The sequence below is a fragment of the Haliotis asinina genome, chromosome 8 (genome assembly GCF_037392515.1).
Source record: "Haliotis asinina isolate JCU_RB_2024 chromosome 8, JCU_Hal_asi_v2, whole genome shotgun sequence".
NCBI classification, from domain to species: domain Eukaryota; kingdom Metazoa; phylum Mollusca; class Gastropoda; order Lepetellida; family Haliotidae; genus Haliotis; species Haliotis asinina.
This window is the reverse complement of record NC_090287.1, coordinates 42,670,586-42,696,334: the sequence shown is the minus strand read 5'-3', so window position 1 is coordinate 42,696,334 and position 25,749 is coordinate 42,670,586. Positions and strand designations below refer to the sequence as shown.

The 25,749-nt window shown below is 41.7% G+C and overlaps 1 protein-coding gene across 1 annotated transcript in view; it reads left to right on the top strand.

Moving 5' to 3' along the window:
* Positions 1-25,749, top strand: part of LOC137293531 (Fanconi anemia group M protein-like) — a 44,397-nt gene that overhangs the window by 3,534 nt on the left and 15,114 nt on the right. The window contains exons 3-13 of the mRNA XM_067824133.1: positions 4,171-4,248; positions 5,529-5,687; positions 5,798-5,932; positions 8,382-8,605; positions 8,915-9,018; positions 9,413-9,570; positions 9,744-9,950; positions 12,709-12,937; positions 14,125-14,255; positions 16,771-16,909; positions 19,999-22,890. Coding sequence (XP_067680234.1) covers positions 4,171-4,248; positions 5,529-5,687; positions 5,798-5,932; positions 8,382-8,605; positions 8,915-9,018; positions 9,413-9,570; positions 9,744-9,950; positions 12,709-12,937; positions 14,125-14,255; positions 16,771-16,909; positions 19,999-22,890 — 4,456 coding nt within the window. The remainder of the gene's footprint in view (positions 1-4,170; positions 4,249-5,528; positions 5,688-5,797; positions 5,933-8,381; positions 8,606-8,914; positions 9,019-9,412; positions 9,571-9,743; positions 9,951-12,708; positions 12,938-14,124; positions 14,256-16,770; positions 16,910-19,998; positions 22,891-25,749) is intronic.

The window sequence follows — 25,749 nt, the reverse complement described above, 5'->3', positions numbered from 1 at the left end:
CCTCGTCATAGTCGCAGTTGATTTTGTAGAGCTCAACAATTCATCTTGATGCATCTGGCATCTACGCCTCACCCTCTTGACAAGGGCAGGACTACTTTCATCTTACTCATACAGCAAAAGGTTTACCAAACCACTGCTGAGAGTCCCATGGTCATCATCCACCATCTTCGGCGAAAAAATCAAACAGGTTTCAGTAGAAGTCAAGCATCCAGGAACACCTTGTTTACCTTCAGGAGAGGATGCACACCAAGAGGTGCCAGACAGACTAAACATTGAAGATAGGGTTCTGAACGACTGGAACTTCCACCCCAGACAATGGGTGGACATCTACAGTGGTACTGGGAAAATTGGGGAATACTGAAGGATGACTGCTGTCATAGATCCTGCAAGAAGACTGCAGAATCCATCTGAGGGCCACTCCACTGTGACCTGCAGTCTACTGATCTTCAACTATGCAGACAATCAAGCAGAGAAGTTAAAAGAGGCCATACTCTGCTGGAAAAGAAGGCAGTTGAAGTGCTAGATCAAGATCAACACCAGGCCTCTACTACCCAATCTTCCTAACACCCAAAACGAATTCCAAGGAGAAGTTCATGCTGAACATGAAGAAGTTCAACCAGGACTATCTCCTCAAGCCTGGAAAGTTCAAGATGATTCACCTTCCACAACTCTGACGTCTCATTTGTCCAGCAGACAACCTGTCCAGCATAGACCTCCAGGATGCATCCCCATACATCAGGAGCCAAGAAAGTATATGTGGTTCCTGTTCAAAGGTTAACAGTTCCAACTGAGCTTCCTTCCATTAAGAATATCATCAGCCCCATGGTTGTTTACACAACTGACCAAGCCCATAGTCTCCTTTCTACACCAAAGAGGTCTACACAGTGTAATCTATCTGGACGACGAAATACAAATTCATCAAGAAGCTGCAGCTGGACTTCACCATCAGTCTACTCACGCAGTCAGGATAGCTAGTGAACTTACTGAAGTTGGAGTTGGAACCGAGTCAAGACCTACAGTTCCTCGGAATAAGATGCATCACTACAGAGAATTGCATCACGGTTCCAGAAAATCAAGATATAAGCCATGATTCCACAACCAGTCATCAGTCCACTAAGGCTACAAACTTGTCAATATCTACTGGGTCTACTTACATTGGTCCAGGATCTGACTTGCAGAGGAAAGCTACAGCTGTGGCCATTACAGTGGATCCTTAATGCCCACCTTGACAGTACATATATGGTAAGCCTGCCAGAAACCACACCTGCTATGGTGGACTCAAGAGTTGTTAAGGAAAATACTTAGAAGAGCAGGTCTGCAGTACACATCTCTATGGATGCATGTTACAGGGTTGGGGAGCACACCTGGGAAACAAGGTAGCTGCAGGAAAGTGATCAAGCTTCCTGAGCAACAGAATGCTGATGACACACACATACAACTCCATAGTGGCATTCTACATCAACAGACAAGGCTCAACAGGGTTGTCAAGCTTATTACAACTCGTATTCCAACTGCACGACATGTTGGACAACCTGAACATCTGGATAAAGGCATGTCACATCCCGAATGCAAAGAATATCTTGACAGATGCTCTAACTTGCCGACAGCAACCAACTCCCGAAAGAGTGGATGCTACATCCAGAGGCATTTCGACTCATCGTACAGACGCTAGGGTCATGCTCATGGATCTGTTTGTCACAAGATTCAACAACAGATACATACATTTGTCTCAACGACACTGGATCCCCAAGCTTGTGCACTCAGCATACCTTGGGAAGGACTAAACACTTACACTTTTCCATCTCTGGTTCTCAACAAAATCAAGCAGACGACATCCCTGCAACTGATTTGATTGCACCTTGCTGCCATGTGCCTCATATGAATACTTGGTAGTCCAAACCTGAAACTACTAGACTGGCCGAACATGATTGTCCATCTGTACACCAAGCAAGGTCACAGGAATGCGCCAACGTTCCAGCTTCATGCATGAACCGTATCAAGAAAAGGGGATACTCAGCTAGCTCAGGAGAAGCAGTGACTCTAGCTGTATGCAGATCAACTCACAACTTATAAGAAGACAAGTGGCAGATATTTGAACTCTAAGCTTCACAGTAAGGAAAGCAACTCATCCCTTCTTTTGTCACCAGTTGCAGATGAAGTGATTGAAAGATTCAACATTGTCTACATACCTTGCAGTGATCAGCACAGTCGTCACAATGAAGACAGGCATCAGCTGACGAAAGTGCCAGAAGTACTTGCTCTGCTATACACCTTCAAGCTGGAATGTCAGCAAAGAAATTCACGGCACCTGCTCAGGATCTTAACATAGTACTATAGCATCTCACCAGTGATGCCTATAAGCCTTTAGAGCAAGCGACCTTCGAGCAACTTACACAGAAGACGCTGTTTCTTTTTGCCATAGCCTCAACAGCTTGGATGTCAGAGATACATGCGCAGGTCTTTGGACCAACTCAATTTGACACGGGACATCATACGACAGCATATACACTACTTAGATATGATTTTGTTGCAAAGAATCAACTTCCTAGTCAACCAGATAGACAGTTCCACATCCTAGCACTATCTATGATCCTTGGCCTAGAGGATTTGCAAGATTTATCCTTGTGTCCTGTCAGAACATAAAAGATCTACTTGCACCAGACACAACGAGGAGAAGAAAGTTCAAGTGTCTATTCATACCCTTGTCTGCAGAGACATTGAGAAGTCTCTCGGACGACAATATCAGTATGTATGAGAGCTGTTATACTGAGGCCTACAAAGCAGCAGGACTACCACCTCCACTAGCATCCAACCCGCACAAAGTCAGAGCCTCGGCATCTACACTCACTCTTTTTGGGAACTGCTCGATCTCACTGATTAAGGAAGGTCACTTCTGGACGTCAATCACATTAGTCAGTCAGTGTAAGTTGTTGGAATGGCAGTTGTTTGTAGTGACATGTGTTTTGACTTGTTGATAACCCACACTCTTAGGAGTAAACTGTTGAGAGTCCATGCGTATGTCTAAGACTAGGAAAGCATGAGTGATTACGACCTTGTACTTGTATTGTAAGGAAAATACTCGTACATGAAAAAGGGTTGCAACTATATGGTGAGGACGTCATGTAGAAAAAGTTGCTATAGATGACTATCCACACGAATCTGAAATATTTGCTTGTCTTAAAGAAGTCTGACAAGCTGTGGTCCCCACAAGTTGACAGAGGAAAGTTGAAAGAACAGGATCGTCAGAAGTGCCGTAATACAGTTCGGGGAAGATACAGGACTATCTAGCAGAGCTGATGAATCCAAAAACATGGTGTGGCCCACCACTGATTCCATCAGATCCTGAAAGCATTACAAGCATGAGTCAGGATAAGGAAAATATGTAATTTTTTTATACTTTATACGTATCTTGACTCATGATGTCAAGCCCTCCCGACCTCCCTTATAGAAGGTACTTTGGATTTCATCTCAGATCCAGGTGTCTGGCATATTATGGAGAGCAGGTCTCAATTTAAGAGATGCTAACCTACTTGCAGCAGGTGCAATGTAAGATTAAGACGTAGTTGCACTGGCCAAATTCCAGTTGCAACATAGTGTGCTGAAACGTCAGAGGCACATAGACATAACTCCATGATGTAGTACCCATGGAACAGCAATACAAAGGCAAAACTGATCCCTATTTACAAGAGCAGTCATAGCCGCAATGCTTTGGTGCCATAGTTATTCAAAATTTACAAGAAAAATGAGCTGGCATATTTATGCTTATAATGTTAGATTTATTGTTGATTTATTTCTGAAAAACTGACTTCCACCTTGTGCAAGTTAGACTCATAACTAGGTGGAACTTTGTAACATTTGGTGCACCAGTGCAAGTAACATAAAACTAAATTAACCTCTGGAGAGAGTGACAAGCATGGTTAATCATGTGACTGTCTTGGCAGGAAAGTATGCAAGGGAGGCAACTTGTGGGTGAGTGTAATTTTACATCCTCTTCAAGGGAACTACAAGGGATTTCAAGTGTTCCACTATTATTTGCACAGAAGGAGGAGGCAAGCATTATAAGCATGAGTAATGATAAGTATGAAATACCAATTTTACTCAAAGACTTATATTACTGCTCACAGTTCACACTGCTACATCTGGACAGTATCATGTATTTCTTTATTACAGGTTGTGAGAGAACTGGTGAAATATACACAGCAGTTTCGAATTGTTGCTCTCAGTGCTACACCTGGAAGTGATATCAAGGTCAGGGAGTCCAAGTGTCATTAGTGATGGGAAGATCTTTTAGAGATCAGATTTGGAAGTACAATGTTCTTATCACAACATCAGTTACATCAGTTACGGGGTATTGTTCAGATCAACACATGATAAATTTAATTCTGCAGTTGTGTGTCAGGACAGTTACTAGGTGCTACTTAAAGTAAAGGTTACATGCAACGTAAAACTCAACTTTGCAAATTCTGATACCTTTCAGTATGCAGTTCCTGAAACAAATCACCAAAAATGCTAATTCAACATATAAATCTGAAAAGAAAGCCTGTAAAATTGGCATTCAAATGGTTCTGCACTCATATCGCATGCGCAATGAATAGGTTTGCGGAGCTTGAAACAATATGCCTGTCTAGAGTATGAGGACGTGAGCAGTAGTTGTAACCTTGGTTTTGCACACAAACGTGTACAAAAAACATGTTGATTGTGATAAGCAGACTCACAGAGAAAACTCAAAGTCTGGTTTATTGACACCTATGTGTCTGCCTGCCTGTCTGCTAATGACAATATGCAATGCACAACTTCAATCATTGACCACATACAATTTGAAAGTAATACCTAATTGGCTTTTAAACCATAAACAAAGAGCCAGTTCAGCACATCAGCTAATGGACCAGTGGCCAGTGAAAAAGCTTCATTCGACATGCGTGCACAGCCACCAGCTCTGACTGGGTTCGGTATTGCGGCTGCTTTGTTTTGAGGGAGGTAAACCCAAGTACAAAATATTGCACGTTTGATTTGCAATTATATTCTTATAATTTTGTTTATTTTTTTCACAATCACCAATGTATTTTATAAATCATAAAGAAGTGATAACTGTGTTTTAATTAGTTTTTGGTTGCATTTGACCTTTAAACAGTTAGCCCCTGGAACTTATTCTCATATTCTGGTGCACACTTGTTCCAACGATTTCCACAAGTAGTGTGTCCACACCCAAAAATCCTTTTCCCCAATATTTATTGAATAAAGATTGTAACAATGCCATGTATAACTTAAATCACCTTTTTATGAAACACCACCTCCTCTGTACCAGTATAAGGACTGTACATGTATAAGGCACCATTTTTCAATACTAGAGCAAACCCATTGGTACAACATTAAATATAATCCACAGGTCTTCTATACCATGGTTACCATGATTGGCAAATGACTCGACTGCATTGGCACACATTTTAGTAGTTAAAGTGCCAATTAGCAACACTCAAAAAAATCCTAGCTGAAGCACTGCATGGTCTGGTTGTGACGTACTGTTTCAGGCTGTGCAACAAGTTATTACCAATCTGCTGATATCACACATTGAACTGAGAACAGAAGAGTGTATTGACATCAAACCATACACTCATGAGAGGAAGGTGGAGAAGATTGTGGTAGCACTTGGAGAAGAACTTTTGATGATACAGAAGAAGTATGTGCAGGTGGGTATACCTGAAATGGAACACTCTTAGAATATACTTCTCTCCTTACTTCTAATAATGTAAGCATTCTGATTGACTGTACAAACACTGTATGTGCTTTTTGTGGTCAGGTGATGAGTACAGTAGTCCAGCGTTTGATCCATCATCAAGTTCTCTACAGCCAGCGAGAGGTGACAAGTCTCTCCAAGTTCCTCATACTGAAAGCAAGGGAGGCATTTCGACAAAACCCTCCTCCAAGTATGCCTGTGAGTAGTTTTCCTCCATTGATCCAGATCTTTTAGGGCTGTGCAGTGTTACTGGTAATATCGCGATACAATTATCACAATATGGTTCAGATTCTGCAATATACTGGGCAATCCAGGGTTAGCTCCCTTTGAAATATCTGCTTTTGATTTCCATAGGGACCCGAGCACCCATCACATTACCCAGACCCGCTTTTATCACATGACTAATGAATGAGGAATAAATTATTTTTTTACAATGAGATTGTTTACATTATGGACACAACTTGCATTGAAAACTCAAGATATGAACTTTCAGCAGCTAAACGTGTCATGTACAATGTGTGTGGTAAGTACACCAAGTACTTGAATATTTGCATGTAAAAGACTGTCAGGATGTCCGCTCCAAGATGTCTGCCTCAAATGAGTCTTGAAAAAGCCACTGAAGTAGATGTACAGTTAACAATTAGGTAACTCCAGTTTTAAAACTTTTAACAAATTGTACAATGCATTAGTTTGGCCAGTTATAACTTAAGACATTTCAACCTTTCTAACAGACGACTCTTCTTCAATCAACGCAATACATTTCATCAGTCAATGCAATACAAAGGCATACTGTGAGATTTTACCCAGGTCTAGACTAACGAAGCAGTTGATGGAAACATAGGATGGAACCCTGTAAGTGTATGACAAGATATATGCTTGATTTGTTACTGATGGGGAATGATGAACATTGACCAAGAAGGTAAAAATGCCAATGTTTCAATTGGGAAAATTATCAAGCATGGAACAGACACAAGACTTGGCACTCAGCTTTTAACCAGCAAATGAATACATTGGGGCTCACCAAAGACGTTCTTTTTTAAACAACATCATCATTGTAAGAGTATATGATGAGACATAAATAAGCAGTCTGTCTGTCTGTATGGGTGACTATTAGGATTGGATTAAGGTTGCTGGAGAGGTACCTACTTTGAAAACTATATTTTTACATAACATTGTTTACTTGTTAGTTTAATTGCAAACGCTTTATATTTATACATTCAATTGTATTTTGAATGTAGGTTGTTAGAACAGCATTTCTTTGTAGATTTTTGTTTGTTACCAATGGTCTCCTTATGAGACTGATTCAAAATATTTATAGACACCATTCTTAATTTTGGCCATATCTGATTTAACTGAAGGGAAATAACTTGCAGTTTGTGTTTTGACGGGTACCCAGGTCGGATCGGTGAATAGGGTGTCGGGTATCTGGGTAGGAAATTTGGACCCATCCGAGCCATGTAGTACTTTACAAGTGGAAGTGCCATTAGAAGTTTGTCCAAAAGGGCCAGATGTTCTTCCAAATGCTTTACTTTTTGTGGATTTGAATGGTTTCCTTTGGAGGAATTAAGTGGCCTCACATGGACGAGTTTTTCATTCAGACTTATTAATAGCGTCTGTTTCTCTGAGTGATTCTTTCACAATTCACAATATTTTGTTAGTTTTGTTTGTTTCATAATGGGGCATGTAATATCAGTTGATCATAAAGGTCTTAGTCAAATACATTATGTATAGTATAGAATGATATGATTGTCAAGGATCTTAGTTATTGGACGCTGCATGCAATTTTAAGCTCGAGTGGTTCAACTAAATCGTGTTTTTGGTTTCAATTTGCGGTGGTTCATGTTAACACATGTTTATGTTGAAGCTGAATCTGTATGATTCAGTACATACAGTATCAATAATTACATACAGTAATGATGTACATTCTGATGAAGGAGTCACACTGACCAACAATCCATGTTATATAATTACCTTGGTCCTTATGTTCGCGAACATTTGTTGCAATACTTCAGTAAAACATTCCATGTTAATCATCTATATCATTACATTTTTCTGTAAATGGTCACATGTTGCCGTACACAGTTGGGACAGGGAGTCTGAAATCATCATGTAACAGCAACTAGGAAGATGATGTTGCACACACAGACAGCTATTATGAATTTATGATGTACGGACTTGGGCAGAAACCTTACAGTCAGTATATCACAATATGTATTGCAGTATCTCTTACATTATTGCAATATACTGCAACATGAAAATCAGAGTAATATCCGGCCTTAATTAATTTACTTATTTTCAATTCATCCTATGAGCTCAAGTTTGATGTCCCACAGAGCATATTTATTGTTGTCCCATAGAGCATATTTATTGTTGTCCCATAGAGCATATTTATTGTTGTCCCACAGAGCATATTTATTGTTGTCCCACAGAGCATATTTATTGTTGTCCCATAGAGCATTTTTATTGTTGTCCCATAGAGCATTTTTATGTTGACCTTGTTGTACATGGACTTGGGAACGAACATTCTCTGGTCTGTTTTGAATATTTTGCTGACTGTTGTAACAACCTGTGGAACGTTTGTCTAAATCCCTTATATTCTGACATTACTCCTTAAGTGATTACCATGGTTTATTGTGTTAACTGTCAGAGCCATCAGTATGGTGTGGTTGAGGGTGACTTTGCCCTGGCTCTCAGCCTCTACCATGGCTATGAGCTGCTGCAACTGCATGGCCTCCGCTCTCTCTACAACTTCCTGGAGGGAGTCATCAACAGGGATAAAGGTTATGGTCGTACCAAAACAGAACTCATGAAGAATGGGAACTTCCTGGAAATCATGGGCCTCCTGAAAACAAAGTATACAACAGATGACAGGTGTGTGCTAAAAAGGTCAATAGTCACTGTTACTTCATACAACAGACATCAAGACAAAATTCTCTGTTGCTTCGTTATAAGAATGAATGTGTCCACATACATCTGGTGTTTCCTAATGCTCACCTTAATACTTCTTTAACTTTAACAAAATTACCCGTTTGGACAAACAACGGTCTACATAGGAGAATGTCAAGGTTTATGTCATCAGTAATTGTATGTATTTTTATGCCCCTGTAAGTATACTCTGCAGCCCAGTGACTGATAAACTTGAGTGTGTTGTTTCCTCACACATTGTTACCTGATGTCTAGTTCATGGAGCTGTTCCCAGAAGCAGGCCAGCTGTGTCTCAGGTCATCCCAAGATGAAGAAGCTAGAGCAAGTCACCCTGGAACACTTCAAAACATCACACCAGGGTAATGCCATTCTGTATGACTGCTGCTGACTGACTTTAGCATTAGAGCAATGATGTTCTGTGTGACTGCTGCTGACTGACTGTAGCATTAGAGTAATGGTGTTCTGTGTGACTGCTGCTGACTGACTGTAGCATTAGAGTAATGGTGTTCTGTGTGACTGCTGCTGACTGACTTTAGCATTAGAGCAATGGTGTTCTGCGTGACTGCTGCTGACTAACTGTAGCATTAGAGTAATGGTGTTCTGTGTGACTGCTGCTGACTGACTGTAGCATTAGAGTAATGTTGATTTGTATGACTGCAGTTGATTGGTTTATAAGCAAAGATTCTTTTTCATGTATTTGCTTGGACAACTGAACTGAAACAATCTGAAGTGGAGTAGTTCTTTGTTCCTCAGCCACTCGTGTGATGATCTTCTCCCAGTACCGTGACAGCGTTCAGGAAATCACAGACATGTTGAACCTTCACAGACCAATGGTAATAGCTATGAGCTTCATAGGTCAGTCATCTACTGGGAAAGCAACGAAGGGATTCACTCAGAAAGAACAGCTTAAGGTTTGTGAATTTGTCTTGTAAGAAACATGCAAAACACTAAAGCCATCAATAATAGTTCATTTCTTGCATTACAAGAAAAAGAATCAACATTAGGTCAAGAAATGTGTATTGGTGTATGTTCAAACATATTGTGGTTGTTATCATTTACTCATTTGGAATGTAACTCCCTCCAGGTAATGAAAGAATTTCGAGAAGGTGGATACAACACTTTAGTGTCAACGTGTGTTGGTGAAGAGGGCCTTGACATTGGTGATGTGGATCTGATTATCTGCTTTGATGCACACAAGTCTCCAATCCGCCTGGTACAGAGAATGGGGCGCACGGGGAGGAAAAGGCAGGGCCGCATTGTCATGCTGGTCACTGCAGGGAAAGAGGAACAGGTAAATGGGCACAGCAGGGTAGGATGTTATCGTAGCAGGGTGGAGGGGGCACAGTAGGGTAGGAGGTTATAGTAGCAGGGTGGAGGGGCACAGTAGGGTAGGAGGTTATAGTAGCAGGGTGGAGGGGGCACAGTAGGGTAGGAGGTTATAGTAGCAGGGTGGAGGGGCACAGCAGTGTAGGAGGTTATAGTAGCAGGGTGGAGGGGCACAGCAGTGTAGGTGGTTATAGTAGCAGGGTGGAGGGGGCACAGTAGGGTAGGAGGTTATAGTAGCAGGGTGGAGGGGGCACAGGAGGGTAGGAGGTTATAGTAGGAGGGTGGAGGGGGCACAAGAGAATAGTGTGGTTACAGTAGCAGGGTGGAGGGGCACAGCAGGGTTAAGTGGTTACAGTAGCAGGGTGGAGTGGGCACAGGAGGGCAGGAGGCTATAGTAGCAGGGTGGAGGGGCACAGCAGTGTAGGAGGTTATAGTAGCAGGGTGGAGAGGCACAGCAGTGTAGGAGGTTATAGTAGCAGGTTGGAGGGGGCACAGTAGGGTAGGAGGTTATAGTAGCTGGGTGGAGGGGCACAGCAGTGTAGGAGGTTATAGTAGCAGGGTGGAGGGGGCACAGGAGGGTAGGAGGTTATAGTAGGAGGGTGGAGGGGGCACAAGAGAGTAGTGTGGTTACAGTAGCAGGGTGGAGGGGCACAGCAGGGTTAAGTGGTTACAGTAGCAGGGTGGAGTGGGCACAGGAGGGCAGGAGGCTATAGTAGCAGGGTGGAGTGGGCACAGGAGGGTAGAGCGGTGCCAGTAGTAGGGTGGAGTGGGCACAGCAGGGGAGGAGGTTATAGTAGCATGGTGGAGGGGCCACAGGAGGGTTGGAAGTTATAGTAGCAGGGTGGTGGGGGCACAGGAGGGTTAGAAGTTATAGTAGCAGGGTGGAGGGGGCAAAGGAGAGTAGAGCGAGTGCAGTAGCGGGGTAGAGTGTTTACAGCAGCAGGGTAGAGGGGTTACAGTAGCAGGGTGGAGAGGGCACAGCAGGGTAGAGTGTTTACAGCAGCAGAGTAGAGTGGTGATAGTAGCAGGGTGGAGGGGGCACAACAATAGAGTGGTTACAGTAGCAGAGTGGAGAGGGCACAGCGGACAGAGTGGTTACAGTAGCAGGGTGGAGGGGGCACAGCGGACAGAGTAGTGACAGTAGCAGGGTCGAGAGGGCACAGCAGGGTAGAGTGTTTACAGCAGCAGGGTAGAGTGGTTACAGTAACAGGGTGGAGAGGGCACAGCAGGGTAAAGTGTTTACAGTAGCAGGGTAGAGTGGTTACAGTAACAGGGTGGATGGGGCACAACAGAGTAGAGTGGTGATATTAGCAGGGTGGAGGGGGCACAACAGTAGAGTTGGTACAGTAGCAGGGTGGAGGGGCACAGCAGAGTAGAGTGGTGACAGTAGCAGAGAGGAGGGGCACAGCAGAATAGAGCGGTGACAGTAGGAGAGTTGAGGGTCACAACAGAATAGAACGGTAGAGTGGTGACAGTAACAGAGAGGAAGGAGCACAGGAGATAGAGTGGTGACAATGGCACGGTGATTGAGGCAGATAGAGTAGTGACAGTAGAAGGGTGGAGGGGGCACAGCAGACAGAGTAGTGACAGGAGGGTGGAGGGGGCACAACCATAGAGTGGTGACAGTAGCAGGGGGGAGGAGGCACAACAATGGAGTGGTTACAGTAGCAGGGTGGAGAGGGCACAGCAGACAGTAGTGACAGTAGCAGGGTGGAAGGGGCACAACAATAGAGTGGTGGCAGTAGCAGGGTGGAGAGGGCACAACAGAGTAGAGTAGTGACAGTAGCAGGGTGGAGAGGGCACAGTGAGACCTTGGATATCCGGACACATTCGTTTTTATGTTTAATGTAATTGAATATCCAGATGTCGGGATTTTAGCTTTTCATCCACTTCAAGGAAAACCCAAAATAATTTTGTTTATAATCATTAAGCCTTTATTGCACATGTATAGACATTAAAAACAACATCACAACATCACAAACCATCATACCGTGACATTTGTTAATCTCACATTAGCACTGTTATGACTAGCGGCATTGTCCAAAAGCAATATGATACGCCTAGCACCTGACCTCGTCTGCCTATCAAAGTTGAACAGCCAATCGCTGAACAGGTCAGACGTGATCCAGGCTTTAGTGTTGAACCTGTAGCGAGCATAACACCTCGGGATTGAAATCACTTCAGAAACGTGGCCTTCTTGATTTTCCAATAACAAATGGTCCAAAATGTTTGCTTATGTTTTCCAAGCTCACTTTTGGATTCCCTTCTTTGTAAAGACAGCAGACAGCACTTTCATTGATTTGACTAAATAAACACTTTCATAGTTAGAACTCAGTGGTTATCTCAGTGTCAGCTCGGCCTAATAGTCACTATGAATACCTTGTGAACCGGTCATTAATGGATGAGCAGACCATGTCTCATGTCAAAACATGTAGGACTCATACACTTCACCTCACACGGTCAGCGGTAGATCAAAGCTGTGTCCGGATTTGCGAGTCAATTTTGTGTTGATTTAGTCGGTTGGTTTGTAAAATATACGGTCCAGAGATGGAAACCGAATATCCATTATAGACAGTCACTTTCATGACGTAAGAGATTGGGTTTTTTTCTAAAAATTGACCGGAAGGTGAGGTTTCAGGTTATCTGCGGTCCGGGTATTTGAGGTCTCACTCTATTAGATGGGACGGAAGTAACATGACTTATAGCCCAAATATTTGTTACAGATTTACAACCAGAGTCAGTACTCTAAGCGTAGTATTCACAAAGCCATTCTGAATGGAGCACGAGCTTTGCATCTATACCCAAATAATCCCCGAATGGTGCCTGATGGCTTCAGTCCATCATGTCACAAGATGTTCATCACTGTGAAGGATGTGGCAAGCCTGAACAGAGGCACCAAGGACCCAGGAGGTGCCAAGCAGAAGAAAATCCTCACAAGCAAGACTGGCACATGTAGGAGAGTGTAGTGAGAGCATTGTATAGCGTTCACAATCATATGTTGCATACTTTCTTCTACCATTAATGACCCATAAAGGTTCCAGAGTAGAATAAGCCATCAGCAACCCATGCTTGCCATGAAAAGGCGACTACGCTTGTCGTAAGAGGCAACTAACTGGATCAGGTGATCAGGCTCGCTGACTTGGTTGACACATGTCATCGGTTCCCAACTGATCAGTGCTCATGCTGTTGATCACTGAATTGTCTGGTCCAGACTCGATTGTTTACAGACCGCCACCAAATAGCTAGAATATTGAGTGTGATGTAAAACTAAACTCACTCACTCACTCACTTCTACCATTAATGGGGCTTTAGATTTATGTAAAACATGGATTTGTAATGTTTCTTAGCTGTAAAATGTGTCACCTGTGGATGTCATGCTTGACAATGTTGTCTGCCTTTGCCATATATACCACTTCTGCAGTGACTGTTGCACACAAGCTTACTTATATTCTCATCATAGGTCTATTTTCATCAACTGATGCTAGTACAAATTGATATGTTGATATGTTACATCAGTGTTACATCTGATGTTGTGTGCAGTGTCGCATTAGCTGGGTTGTGTGCAGTGTTGCATCAGCTCTGTTGTGTGCAGTGTTACATAAGATGTGTTGTAGGTGTTACATCAGCTGTGTTGTGGGTAGTGTCACATCAGCTGTGTTGTGTGTACTGTTACATCAGCTGTGTTGTGTGTACTGTTACATCAACTGTGTTGTGTGTCCGGTGTTGTGTGTAGTGTTACATCAGCTATGTTGTGTATAGTGTTACATCAGCTATGTTGTGTGTCCTGTGTTGTGTGTAGTGTTACATCAGCTGTGTTGTATGCAGTGTCACATCAACTGTGTTGTGTACAGTGTTACATTAGCTATGCTGTGTGCAGTGTTGCATCAACTGTCTTGTGTGTAGTGTTACATCAACTGTGTAGCGGGTAGTGTCACATCAGTTGTGTTGTGTGTACAGTTACATCAGCTGTCGTGTGTGTCCTGGTACATTAACTGTGTTGTAGGTAGTGTTATATCAACTGTGTTGTGTGCAGTGTTACATCAGCTCTGTTGCGTGTAGTGTTACATCAACTGTGTTGTGTGTAGTGGTACGTACAGCTGGGCACTGTGCGTAGTAAGTGTTGTATTTTCTGGTTTCAGGGCGGAAATTGATGCCCAAGAGTGAGGAAGCCACAATAACACAAGAGGAATACAATGAACTGAAGCCGTTTCTGGTGTCCAATGTCAAACGTCCCCCGCCACAACCCTCCCTCCTCTGTCTGGGCTGTCAGGTCTCACTCAGTAGTCCAGTAACATCACATCACATCAGTAACATCACATGGTTCTTTGTTAGATAGGCCTTAGCAAATGGAGACACAAACTGCTAATATTTGTTTATTATCCCCTGCTGTGTGTTTATTGCAAAGCAGAAGATATAGTATTATGCCGTCACCATCCTTCCGTACGTATGTATGTGCATATGAATTTGAATATCTTAAGAACCGTTTACTAGATTCTTTTCATATCCAGTACCTAGGTTTATCACAGTATAAAAAGAGTCCCAGTCAGGTTTGTTGACCTTGACCTTCATTTTAAGGTCACAAGTGGACTCCAACATTTTACCCTTAGAGATATCTCAAGTGCCATAAACTGGATTTTTTCATATTCAACACCAAGCTTTATTTAGGGAGGGGGCAGGGCCCAGTTGATTTTGGTGACCTGCACATAATTTTCAAGGTCACAGCGACACTTTGAAGATTTCAGCATGTTAACATGCATGTTAGGCTTGTCAGCAAGATATTTCAAGACCAGATCACTGGATTTTCTTCATAGACTTTCATGACTTCTCTTTATAGCTATTTAGGCATATTTCATATGCCATGACATTCATGTCAAGGTCAAAGTGAGTCTTCCAAAATATTTGTGTGATTGAACAACTAGAGCGGTGTCGGGTATTACCAAACAAGCAGCTATGAATGAACAAAATTCCATTTCTGTACTGCTTTCTCAACTTGCTGATCTCTTGAGCAATTTTTATGCACATGCCATGAAAGGGAAAATTCCTCTACCAGAAATATGATCATCTGCTCTTTAAATATTTTTCAAAAGAAATGGAGAAGAAAACTGACAAAAAGACAAGCAATTGGCATTACATCCTTAAACATTGTGAGTATATCTTCGATAAGATGACTAAGCCAACAAGTCTTAGTCAAATCTTGGATACCCCATTCTAAATATAGTACCATGTCTATTTAAGTGCATTACGCAGTTCCGAACCATAATGCAAGGCTTTGATAGCCATATATGGACTGTACTGTCCAAATGAACACTACCCCTTTGTTGTGTAGTCCTGTCGTTCTTTACCGAACAAGTGCCATCGACCTTGGCAATTTTCACTACTCTACTTTATGCCTGTCGCCATTTGTGTGGCTTATTTGTCCATACTAAAACAAAGTGCATTCATTATTCCATCAAAACATGATAATTTTGCTTGTCTCCATTCTCTAGTCATCGGTCTTAGAGTTTAACTTGTCCTGTGTAGTATATAAATAATTGTTAACTACGGAAATGTGCCCTGCTGAAAAACACCATTTCATACATGAATTGTTTTTATTGTACAAGCTATCATTTTCTCCCAAGCCAAATAATAATAAATCAGACAATAACTCCAAATATTAGTCCAGGGAACCCTTTATTTTTACATCAGGAACATGTTTGTTGAGGTATGTCCATAAACCTTTTAAATACTCAACCGTGGCGTCATAGGAGTATCAAGGGCTGTTAATTTCACGACTTTGTTGACAGTGGTTTACCCTTAGACTATGCGCCTTTACTAACTGAGGGCACCTTGCACATCATTCAATTCATCATTCACCCCTTCTCCCTGTTGAAATACTTAATTCAATTAGTTTCCATGGCCAGTTAATTTTGACTCCCATACAATACCTCCACGTGTCATAAAATGCATACACATTAATCATGTATTTAAAAGTAGGGCTTCCAGTAATTTATTTTTTTTCTGCATTCCCATCTTCTGTATGAACCACTTTTTCTATTCATGAATAATAATAATAAGTGTCCTGACTATGTATGAATTAATGCACTTTTGTGACACAAAACAGTTCAGTTGTCTCCATGATATACATTTATTGAAACAATGTTTCAATAAGAAAACAATCAGAAATATATCAGTTCAATAAAAATAAAGATCAGTAAATAAAGATACTATAGATATTCTACATTTGAAAAACTGATAAAAGGATCCACATGCTGGAATGAATTTGCAATTTTCAAGCAAACATCAATCAAGTGATATTGTCAAAAATTAATACAACACTCTTCTTTGTGGACTTCCCTTTTGAGTATTTTCTGCTGGTTTTTTGAATAGTGAATGTTTACTTTCAAACTGCTACATTTTGAACAAAACTGAAGAAATATTTCTTCTGTGTTTGGACCTACTGTATATCAAATTACTTGATTGACATCATTAAATTCTGTGTAAGTGGAATCACATGTTATTTTTGGGTGAACATGCTACTGTTACCTGGCTTAACTGACCGTATTTCTTTAATCAGACTCAATATGATCAATATGATCTGATTTATAGTTTGTAGTTCTTTCATATTGCTCTTTCACATACTACTGTACTAGTTTCAGTTTCTGCATCTAATTAAGGGAGCAAACTGAGTACAGTGTGAAGGAAATAAATGCTGTTTACTTGATAAACAACAAAAGAACACAAAAACCCACACAATCATCTTTTGAATTTATCAGAATCTGACATTGTGATATGTTTCACTTGCAAAGGAATCAGAAGTAGAAGAGAATACATTATCGCTGACTGAATGGATGCTATGGCAAAACCGGCTGCAGGACACACAACTTGTTGATCACTCACAGCGCAGTCAGCATTTGGTGGAGTTGGTAGAGTTCCTCCAACTTCAGGGTGAGTACATGCATATAAACAGCTTATAGCCTCATAAGTAGGTTAATTTACTACTCAAAAGTATGAACAAATATCCACCTCCATACAGTTACCTGTTATGCCTGAACTTATATGCAGTTTTATGGATGGCAACTTCATTTTGTTGCATTAAGCAATGTTTCAATTCTTACATTGTTATCAAGCTAAAAGTGACCACAGCCAAGTTGTGACATGGTATGTTGTGACAAACAGCTTATTAACATTCAACAACAATATGCAGTAGAATAACAATGGGTACATAATTGGAAGAGGCCAGTAGGGAACTAAAACCAAGAAACAGCACTGGTGCAGAAACCAGTTACCAAGGGGGATTAAGTAATAACAAGTAGATAGGGTGCATCGATGGTCTATAGGTTTTTCCTTATCCTTACTCCTGTATCCTCCTTGCTTTTCTCCTGTTCCTTTTCCAATGGTATGTGGAAACTTAAATTCTTTTGTTGCTATGAATAGTCAAATTTCGTTCACCCATCAAGAGCCCCACTTTCACAGCAAAACGTCTCATTTGACCTGTGCCAAACTCTCCTCCCTCTCTCTATCACCCAAGCAGATGGTTGGGGGTTTCCTGAGTCCCTTTTATGGTGAACCCTTCTAGGCAAGCGATCACTCATTGCCAGCGTCTATAGTCTAGCAACCGTTTAGCATTCATGAACGCTAATGCATTGCTAGCTTCACTGGATGCACACATTGAATTGTCTACTATGATTGCCCATCACCATGGATGTGTTCAACCAACATAGCCCTTCAACCAACAGGACATCATACACCAGACTTTCAGGAAGGTAGTTTTAGCAATGCAGCATCCATTCTCCACAGAGATCCATCTTCCCATCAGTCAATGACATTCACTGCAGACTGCATCTCTGAAGAAGTTCTGGCTTCAAACAAGGACGTAAATGAGGATCTGCACCCAACCATCTATCCTTGGTTGCAGATGGCTTGCTGATATCGTCACCAACTTGTAACTCAAACTCTCCAGAGACTTATTGCATCAAAGATGATGACCTTGACACCTTGAAGCTCCATCCATGAAGCTGATATCGCAAATTCCAGTGAAGGTCACAAGAGGAGCATACCTCATCTTTCAGGACCAGAAACTTCCCTCTTCACAACATGGAACCATTCCTCAAGGCTACAGAGATAGATACGGATTACTCACTACTCAGCGACTCCAAAATCTGACAATAAGAAATTGGCACAACTCAACACAACTACTAGGAGGGTGCTGTTTGGTCTTGCTAGATCATGGGGCATCAACAAAGCCATGATCAACACCATGTAGACTCCGAAGACTGACCTGGAGGGGATGTTTCTGTTTACTGGGCCTGACCTGTGTACACGAAACCCCTGCAACGCAAACCCATGGCTGCACCAACATTGTTTGGGGTGGCATACGACAAATGTCCAGAACCCAGGACTCAAAGACAAGATGTTGATCAGGTCTGTTCAGACAGTGAACAACATGTACAAGTTAACTACTGAACATCCTTTCCAATCCACATTTGCAGGGATACAGAAGGCCGAGGACAAGAGGTAATCATCATCCCGATGTTGCTTTAACCATACTGTGGGAGGGGTTGAACATGTACGTCTTCCCACCATAGAACTTGGAAGTTATTATGCACTGCAGGAAGAGGAGAAAATACTCCACCAGAGTAGCTAGGCAGTTGCACTGGCCTTAAGACGATCAACTGCAATCAATCAATCAATCAATCAATCAATCAATCAATCAATCAAAACTGTATTTCTGTATTTTCTCAAAACTGTAAAGGTATGTTATGGTAATACAAAGTATAATATGGCAGTTAATATTATCATCTTGTAATAGTTTACTTCTTCGTTCGTAAGAATGCATTATATATAGGCTGAGCATATTTAAACTATGAACATCATTTGTCATAAGTAGTTCTTTAAAGATATACATATACATTTCGGAGTCACTTAGTAAATATCAAATTAGTAAATGAAATGATATTCATCTTCTGGACCTTCGTAACAGATAGAACAAGTTCAGAGATTTGTGTGAATTTTACACCATGGTCCTTCATTAATTTTTGTCCTTAATAGCTCTAAATCTAACTAAATATTTATGTAATTTATAATCTGTAACATCGGACAAACCAGATTCATCTCCAGAGAGCATGTCACAGTCCACCTGGGACTTAGATGGGACTTAATAGCTAAGAATCAGCTACCAGATCAACCAGATAGACAATTCCATGTTCCAGTATGTATGATCCTTGGACCAGAGAATACACAAGAAGTGTCTCTGTGCACAGGCCAAGCCTTGAAAATCTACTTAAAATCGACTGTTACGAGAAGGAGGAAGTTAAAGGATCTGTCTATCACCTGCCACAACTATTGAAGTCTCCCAAACTGTCATCTCTTTGGGTCAGAGCTGTCATCTTATGAGCTTACAGGGCAACAGGGCTGGATCCTCCTAGAACCCCCAATCCCCATAAAAAGTTAGAGCATTAGCCTTGACACTCCCCCTTCACAGGAATTGCTCTTTATGGTTTATAATGGAAGACTGCTTCTCAAAGTCGCACAGTGTTTGCCAACTGTTATCTTTGGGATATCACTACAGAATATGTATCTAGTATCCACCAGTTCGGGTCTCTTGTAGTAGCACAGCACCTCACGAATCCAGCCTAATGATAAGGAACTCACCCTTATCATGTTACTTGTTGATGCCAGGCAACTGTTCCATTGTCACCACTAGAGAGTCCATGCTCGTCTGTCCTACAAGATAGGTCAGCGCACGAGTGATCTAGACTCAGTTTCTGTAACAGCCCTTACCTTAAGATATTGGCCATGATTCAGAACATACCCATGATGTTCATGTCCGCACTGACTTTTAGGAGAACTGTTTGAAGAATATGTACAAACTGGCTCCGTGAATCAGTAGATACAAATGAAATAGGTTTGGATCTTTCAGTTGCAGGTTCAGCACATTGATAAGAAATGCCCTCAATCCTTTCATCATTTATAATTATAATAGCTGCATAAAACTAGGTAATAAAGTGTTCATATTTATCTGTTCTTCATTGCAGAAACCTTGTCTGAAACTGAGGACCACTACGGTGTCGAGATGGAGATGTATCTGAAGCTTGATGATGTGTTGCAGCCAGGGGAGAAGGATAACTCAGAACACGATGGGGGCATCCCCAGGTCCTCTATCACAAGTGAGCGTGGAAAACTCCCCTCAAGAGGGAAGCAAGCAGGGATGACTGCCATGGTGCCTGTCCAGAGAAGGAAGACTGTGAGGAGGTCTGATATGCTGCCAGTCATTGAGGACTGGCAAGGGGAGGAGGAGGATAGTGAAGGGGAGCTACCAGAGTTTCATACCAGTAGTATTTCTCCACACCATGCTGAAGCAAACAGTGACAAAAATAAAACCCATAAGCATAATATGAAGGAAGATGTAAACATTCTGCACACAAAGAGGGAGGTTAGTTTAATCAAGCCGATCACAATAGATGACAGTGATTTTGAAGAAGATGCTCCATTTGCTTTAATAGACATGAAACACGAAGAAGATTCCTTAGATAGTGATGAGTGGAAAAGGGATTTAAGTCTTGGTCAAGAGAAGGAAAAATTGTGTATGGCTCATGCAGAATGTAGTGATGATATAGATCATCAAGTCATTTCCTCAATGTTACACACATGTACTGATGTGATTTCTCAGGGTAGCTTGCCCAGTTGCCCAGTACAGCTAGGAACATTGATGATCAGACCAGCCCCACCTTTGCAGGAGGTTGATATGGTATTCAGTGAACTTAGAAATAAAGCTGAGTTACCTCCCTTAGATCTTAAGCCGATTGTTTGTGAGTGGTATGAAGAAAATCATGGACCAGCAGGGCTTATTTTTGTGAGTAACTGGGAGAAGCAACATCAAATTTCAGTTGGTACAAATCTGGAAAAGGACAGAGTTTGTGATAGTACTGCACTGTGCAGTAATCTGAGTGCTGCCACTGGGGACAGGGCCAATGTGTTACTGTCCACTGATCAGAAGGGATTACATACTGTCCAGACACAGATGGTCACTGCAGGTGTGAGTGATCAGTCCAGTTCTGACTCTGATGTAAATACATTTACTTGGATGAAACCAGTACCTACAAGGCCTGAAAGGGGCACAGCAACGCATAATCTATCAGTGCTAGAACTAAATGATTTGAAAAACATTCCCACAAGTACTGAAAACTGTCCCTCACAGAGGCCAGAAAAAGAAGGTTTGGAAACATGTGACAAAGCTGGTGTTGATATCATAGATCTTGGTGTAAGTATGAACAGAAGTGCTAATTTCAAGAAGAGTATGATGACAAAAGATGACCATAGGATTGTTGTAAGTGATAAGCCTAAAAAACTGGAGCAAGAGACAGACAACATACACAGTCTGCACACTGATGGTTTTGCAAATGAACTAGGGTCACAACATTCATACTTTGAAGATGATATAAAGAATGATAAATGCCCAGATTTGGGTACACTCCAAACATTACATGGTGCCAGATCTACTCAGCCAGGGGCTCTGTCCTTCACACAGGCCCTATTGTGTGTGCAGAGTAGTGAGGAACACCCACATGACGATGGGCAGCTTGTACTTGAAGACCTTAAACAAGAGGAGCATCAGCTGGACCAAGACCACTTGGTGGTGCAAGATTACAGACAGGAGAACACACAGGATAAGGAACAGCTTGAGCTGGAAGACTTCAGCAAGGATCACTTAAAGGGCCATCAACAGCCTATGGCAGAAGACTTCAGCAAGGATCACTTAAAGGGCCATCAACAGCCTATGGCAGAAGACTTCAGCCAGGATCACTTACAGGGCCATCAACAGCCTATGGCAGAAGACTTCAGCCAGGATCACTTACAGGGCCATCAACAGCCTATGGCAGAAGACTTCAGCAAGGATCACTTACAGGGCCATCAACAGCCTATGGCAGAAGACTTCAGACAGGATCACTTACTGGAACCGGTACAGCATTTGGTGAAGGATTGTAAACAGGACACAAATGATATTGGCCATTTCATGCCAAGCTTTAATTTGTTTGATAACGATTCAGATTTTGATGATGGATGCCAGGATGTGCAAGAAGTTGATTCATGTTCTTCTTCATCTTATACTGTAAAGCATTCTTTTTCTAAGACAAAGGTGACCCCCGAGAAAAGCACATCTATCAAGTCGGCTCCAGAAGTGATGTCTTGTGATCAGCAACAACATTCAGAATTTACTGATATGACAGCAGTATCTCTACCTCACTCAAACAACAATGAGGGTGATTTTGCCCTCCCACGATTTGACCTTGAATTTGACTTTGATGATGATGTCATACCACCATCCCCTATGGCAGCTCAAACATTTTCTCAGATATCCTTGAGTCGTTCACAAGTTAGCATCTCCAGTCGGAAAAAATTGAACTTTAAGAAGACTAATGATCTTGTTTCTGAGGAGAGAGATGCGAAAGTGACAGCCATGCAATGTGAGATTGCTGGCAGGACATCAAATGAAGTGCAGCATATGTCCTGGGACAATCTACTTGATGATGATATGGGCACGGTGAATTTTCCTGGTAGTCCAAGATCAACTGCACTGAGTGTGGGAGAAATCATGAATAAGACCTCTGCTTCAAAAGCAGTCTCAGTGTCTCCTTCAGGTGTCAATGCAGATCAAGGAGACATTCTGAATTCAATGCCCAGAACCCCTTTCTTCAACAGTCCTTTATCAAGCCATGTTCGAAGTAGCACTCCAAAGGTTGGGATGTCCAAGATGGCCTCATGCGTCTCACATCTGGCTCAGATTGCTACCCCAGTAATGAACACAGTTTCCACTAGGATTGGTGATGTCAGTACTGGTATATTGGCCAGTCCATGTCCTATGCTGACACAAACAAATCAGCTGTCTAACAGTCCCAGTAGCTCCATGCACAGCAGTCCTCATGAAGGTTTGTATGCAGACATTGAACTTACAACATTTGGAGACAACATTAATAATTATCTCACATTTGCAGGTTGATTAGTCCTGTAAGACAGGATACTTATTACATGTTGATATGGAACATATGTCACAGCATATAGGTGACTTACACGCTTGATTATGGACCCCAACGCCACACAATCCTCTTCATCAAATCAAAATGCAGTTTTACTCAATTATTCATTTACAGCTTAAAGTATCTACTGTGGTGATAGATTCTGGTGTAGCCATAGCTATCACCCAAGGAAATATTCGCCAGTTTTGTCTACTAATTGTCCACTGACCATCTGCTGACCATAATATTATATCTATCCTGTGTATCTCCCTTATAGTCCTGAGCTGAGATGTAGACCAATCCAGATGAGATATCATTTCTGGGATCAAATATATCCTGATTAAGTCAGTTCTTCTTCATCTGTTAACACAGGTGTTAATTAGGCTAGCATGGCAAAAGAAAAACATCTTTCTCTACCCCTTCTACATCTGCACAATCAATTTGTGCACCTGCTCCAATAACATTAACTGACTTGTCATCTATTTTACAGCAACAGGTGAGTTCAGTGTAGTCACTCATCTTGGACGCATTGAGTGGGTACCAGAGATTTGTATCTGTTCTGCTGGTGGTGGCATGGAGTTTAAAAATTCCATCGCCTGACACCAGGGACAAGTCAGTTTTCATTTCAAACAATCAAATAATGGTATCTTACTTGCCCTTGGGCTACTAGCTAATTTGCACCTATGGTTTCAAACTGCAAATAATATTTGATTTCATTTGATATCTGCTTAAAATGTAGCCATTAAATTTTGAAATGATAATAGAGTTATTTTTTAGTGCTCAAGATGGAGACACTTACGACTTTCGGAAATACCTGAGGATGACTTACTCTGTTTTGCACTTGATACAATTTGTATCATCCTTGTCCTTGTCGTTTTCCTCAGTTGTTGAGCTTTCTTTGGTGCCAGTTTATCAGGGACAGTTTATCAGATCCAGGAGTTTAAACTCAGTGGATCCTCGTCATCTGTCTCCATAAAGCCATAGAGTATGAGATTGTCCCATCTTCTCTGTGCTTTGAGTTTGTTGAGATCCTCCTCTAGTTGTGATGTTGATTGCATATCATGCTCTGTTTCTTTCACTCTTGTCTCCATGTCCCCCTGCTGGGCTGACACAGCAAAAATGACTTGTTTCATATTGTGTTGTTCCTCTATAAGTCTTAACACTCATCCACCATAACATCATAGAAGGTTAAGTTCAGGTTGATTAAGTAGTGGGAAATGGTTTGACAGGAACCTTAGGCAGGTGAGGCATGAGGGGAAGCAGCAATACGCGGACTATGCAGTAAGTTGAAAGAAAACAAGAGTGATGGCTGATACATAATCTCATTGGCTTTGAATGACATGTTAAAAGAGGATTTAATCCACTTTTAGCATCATTTTAAGAAGCTTGAGGTTACTTTGCATACAATAAGAGTTTTCCCTGTGCATCTGCAAGGAGAGGTAACTCGATCTCAATTAGGGACCACAAGGAGGAAAAACAGCATGATTGGTTGGACTTCACTTATATTCTTAAAGGTTAAAGAAGTTTCAGGAATACAGCAGTGAAGTGTTAGGGGTTGCAGTGTAAGAATTATCAAAATGGTTACCAATGTACAAATTTTTCCTTATCCTGACTCATGCTTTATTGCTTATCTCCCCTTTCCTTCCAAATGGTTAGGGGAAACTTGAATCCCTGCAAATTCCCAAGGAGCAAACATACAATCACTCACCCTAAGCCATCTGCCCTCTCCCGCCAAACCAACCACGTGATCAACCACATGGCAATCCTCACTCTCTCTTCTTAATCACCTGAGTGGACTGTTGGGCGGTGTTTCTTGGATTACTTTGCGGCTTATCTTTAGTTTATTTTGGGTCATTTAGCCCAAATTCTGCTGTGAATGCTTTTATTATGCTGTATTTTGGTTTTATTATGCATTGATATTGTTGTAACCTTACAATTATCATGTTATATGCATATGTTTGCGCTTTGACGTGGTGGTCACCAATGTTATTCATTCACATCATGTGAGGTTTATAAATTGTCACATGTGAATTGGAAAATTGAAACTAAATAAGACTAATACTAGGTCGATTTCATCATCAAAGAAGTCGTCGTCTTCCAGGCATTCATCGAGACTGTCACAGTTAGCAAAATCTTCAACTTCGTTGAGTCATGTGTGTTCACAGGAGTCTCCGACTAGTGTGTCGATGCTTGAGGGTACAGCTGAAGTTCCTGGGCATCAGCTTCTTAACTACAGAAAATCGAAACTCAGGTTCCAGATGACCAATGGAAGAACATACAATCATCCTCACCAGAAGCCCACAGCAATCCTTTGGACCTCAGAGCATGGCAACATCATCTGGGGCTACAGACGTCAGCACGGGATCTTACATGCAGAGGAAGACTGCACTTAAGACCTTTACAGCGATAACACATCTCAACGACACGCAGAAGCTCAGTGTGCCACATCATCTATAGCAATATCTGTTGTGGTGGTCGGTGAAATCAAATGTTTGTGGTTGAAATCGGGTTACAACCTTCATCTCTACATAGATGCATCTCCCCAAGGATGGGTGGTGCATTACGATGAAGCCACTGTAGACAGATGGTCAACAAAAGAGAGGAGCCTCCACATCAACCAGTTAGAACTGAAAGCAGTAAAAGATACATCCTCACTCCAAACAAAAGCAAGGGAACCCAGAAGCTTTCCGCTTAAATGTATGGAGCAAATTGCATGCAGATTAGAAAGAAGAGGATACTCCACCAGGGCAGCAACATCTGTGACGTTGGTCT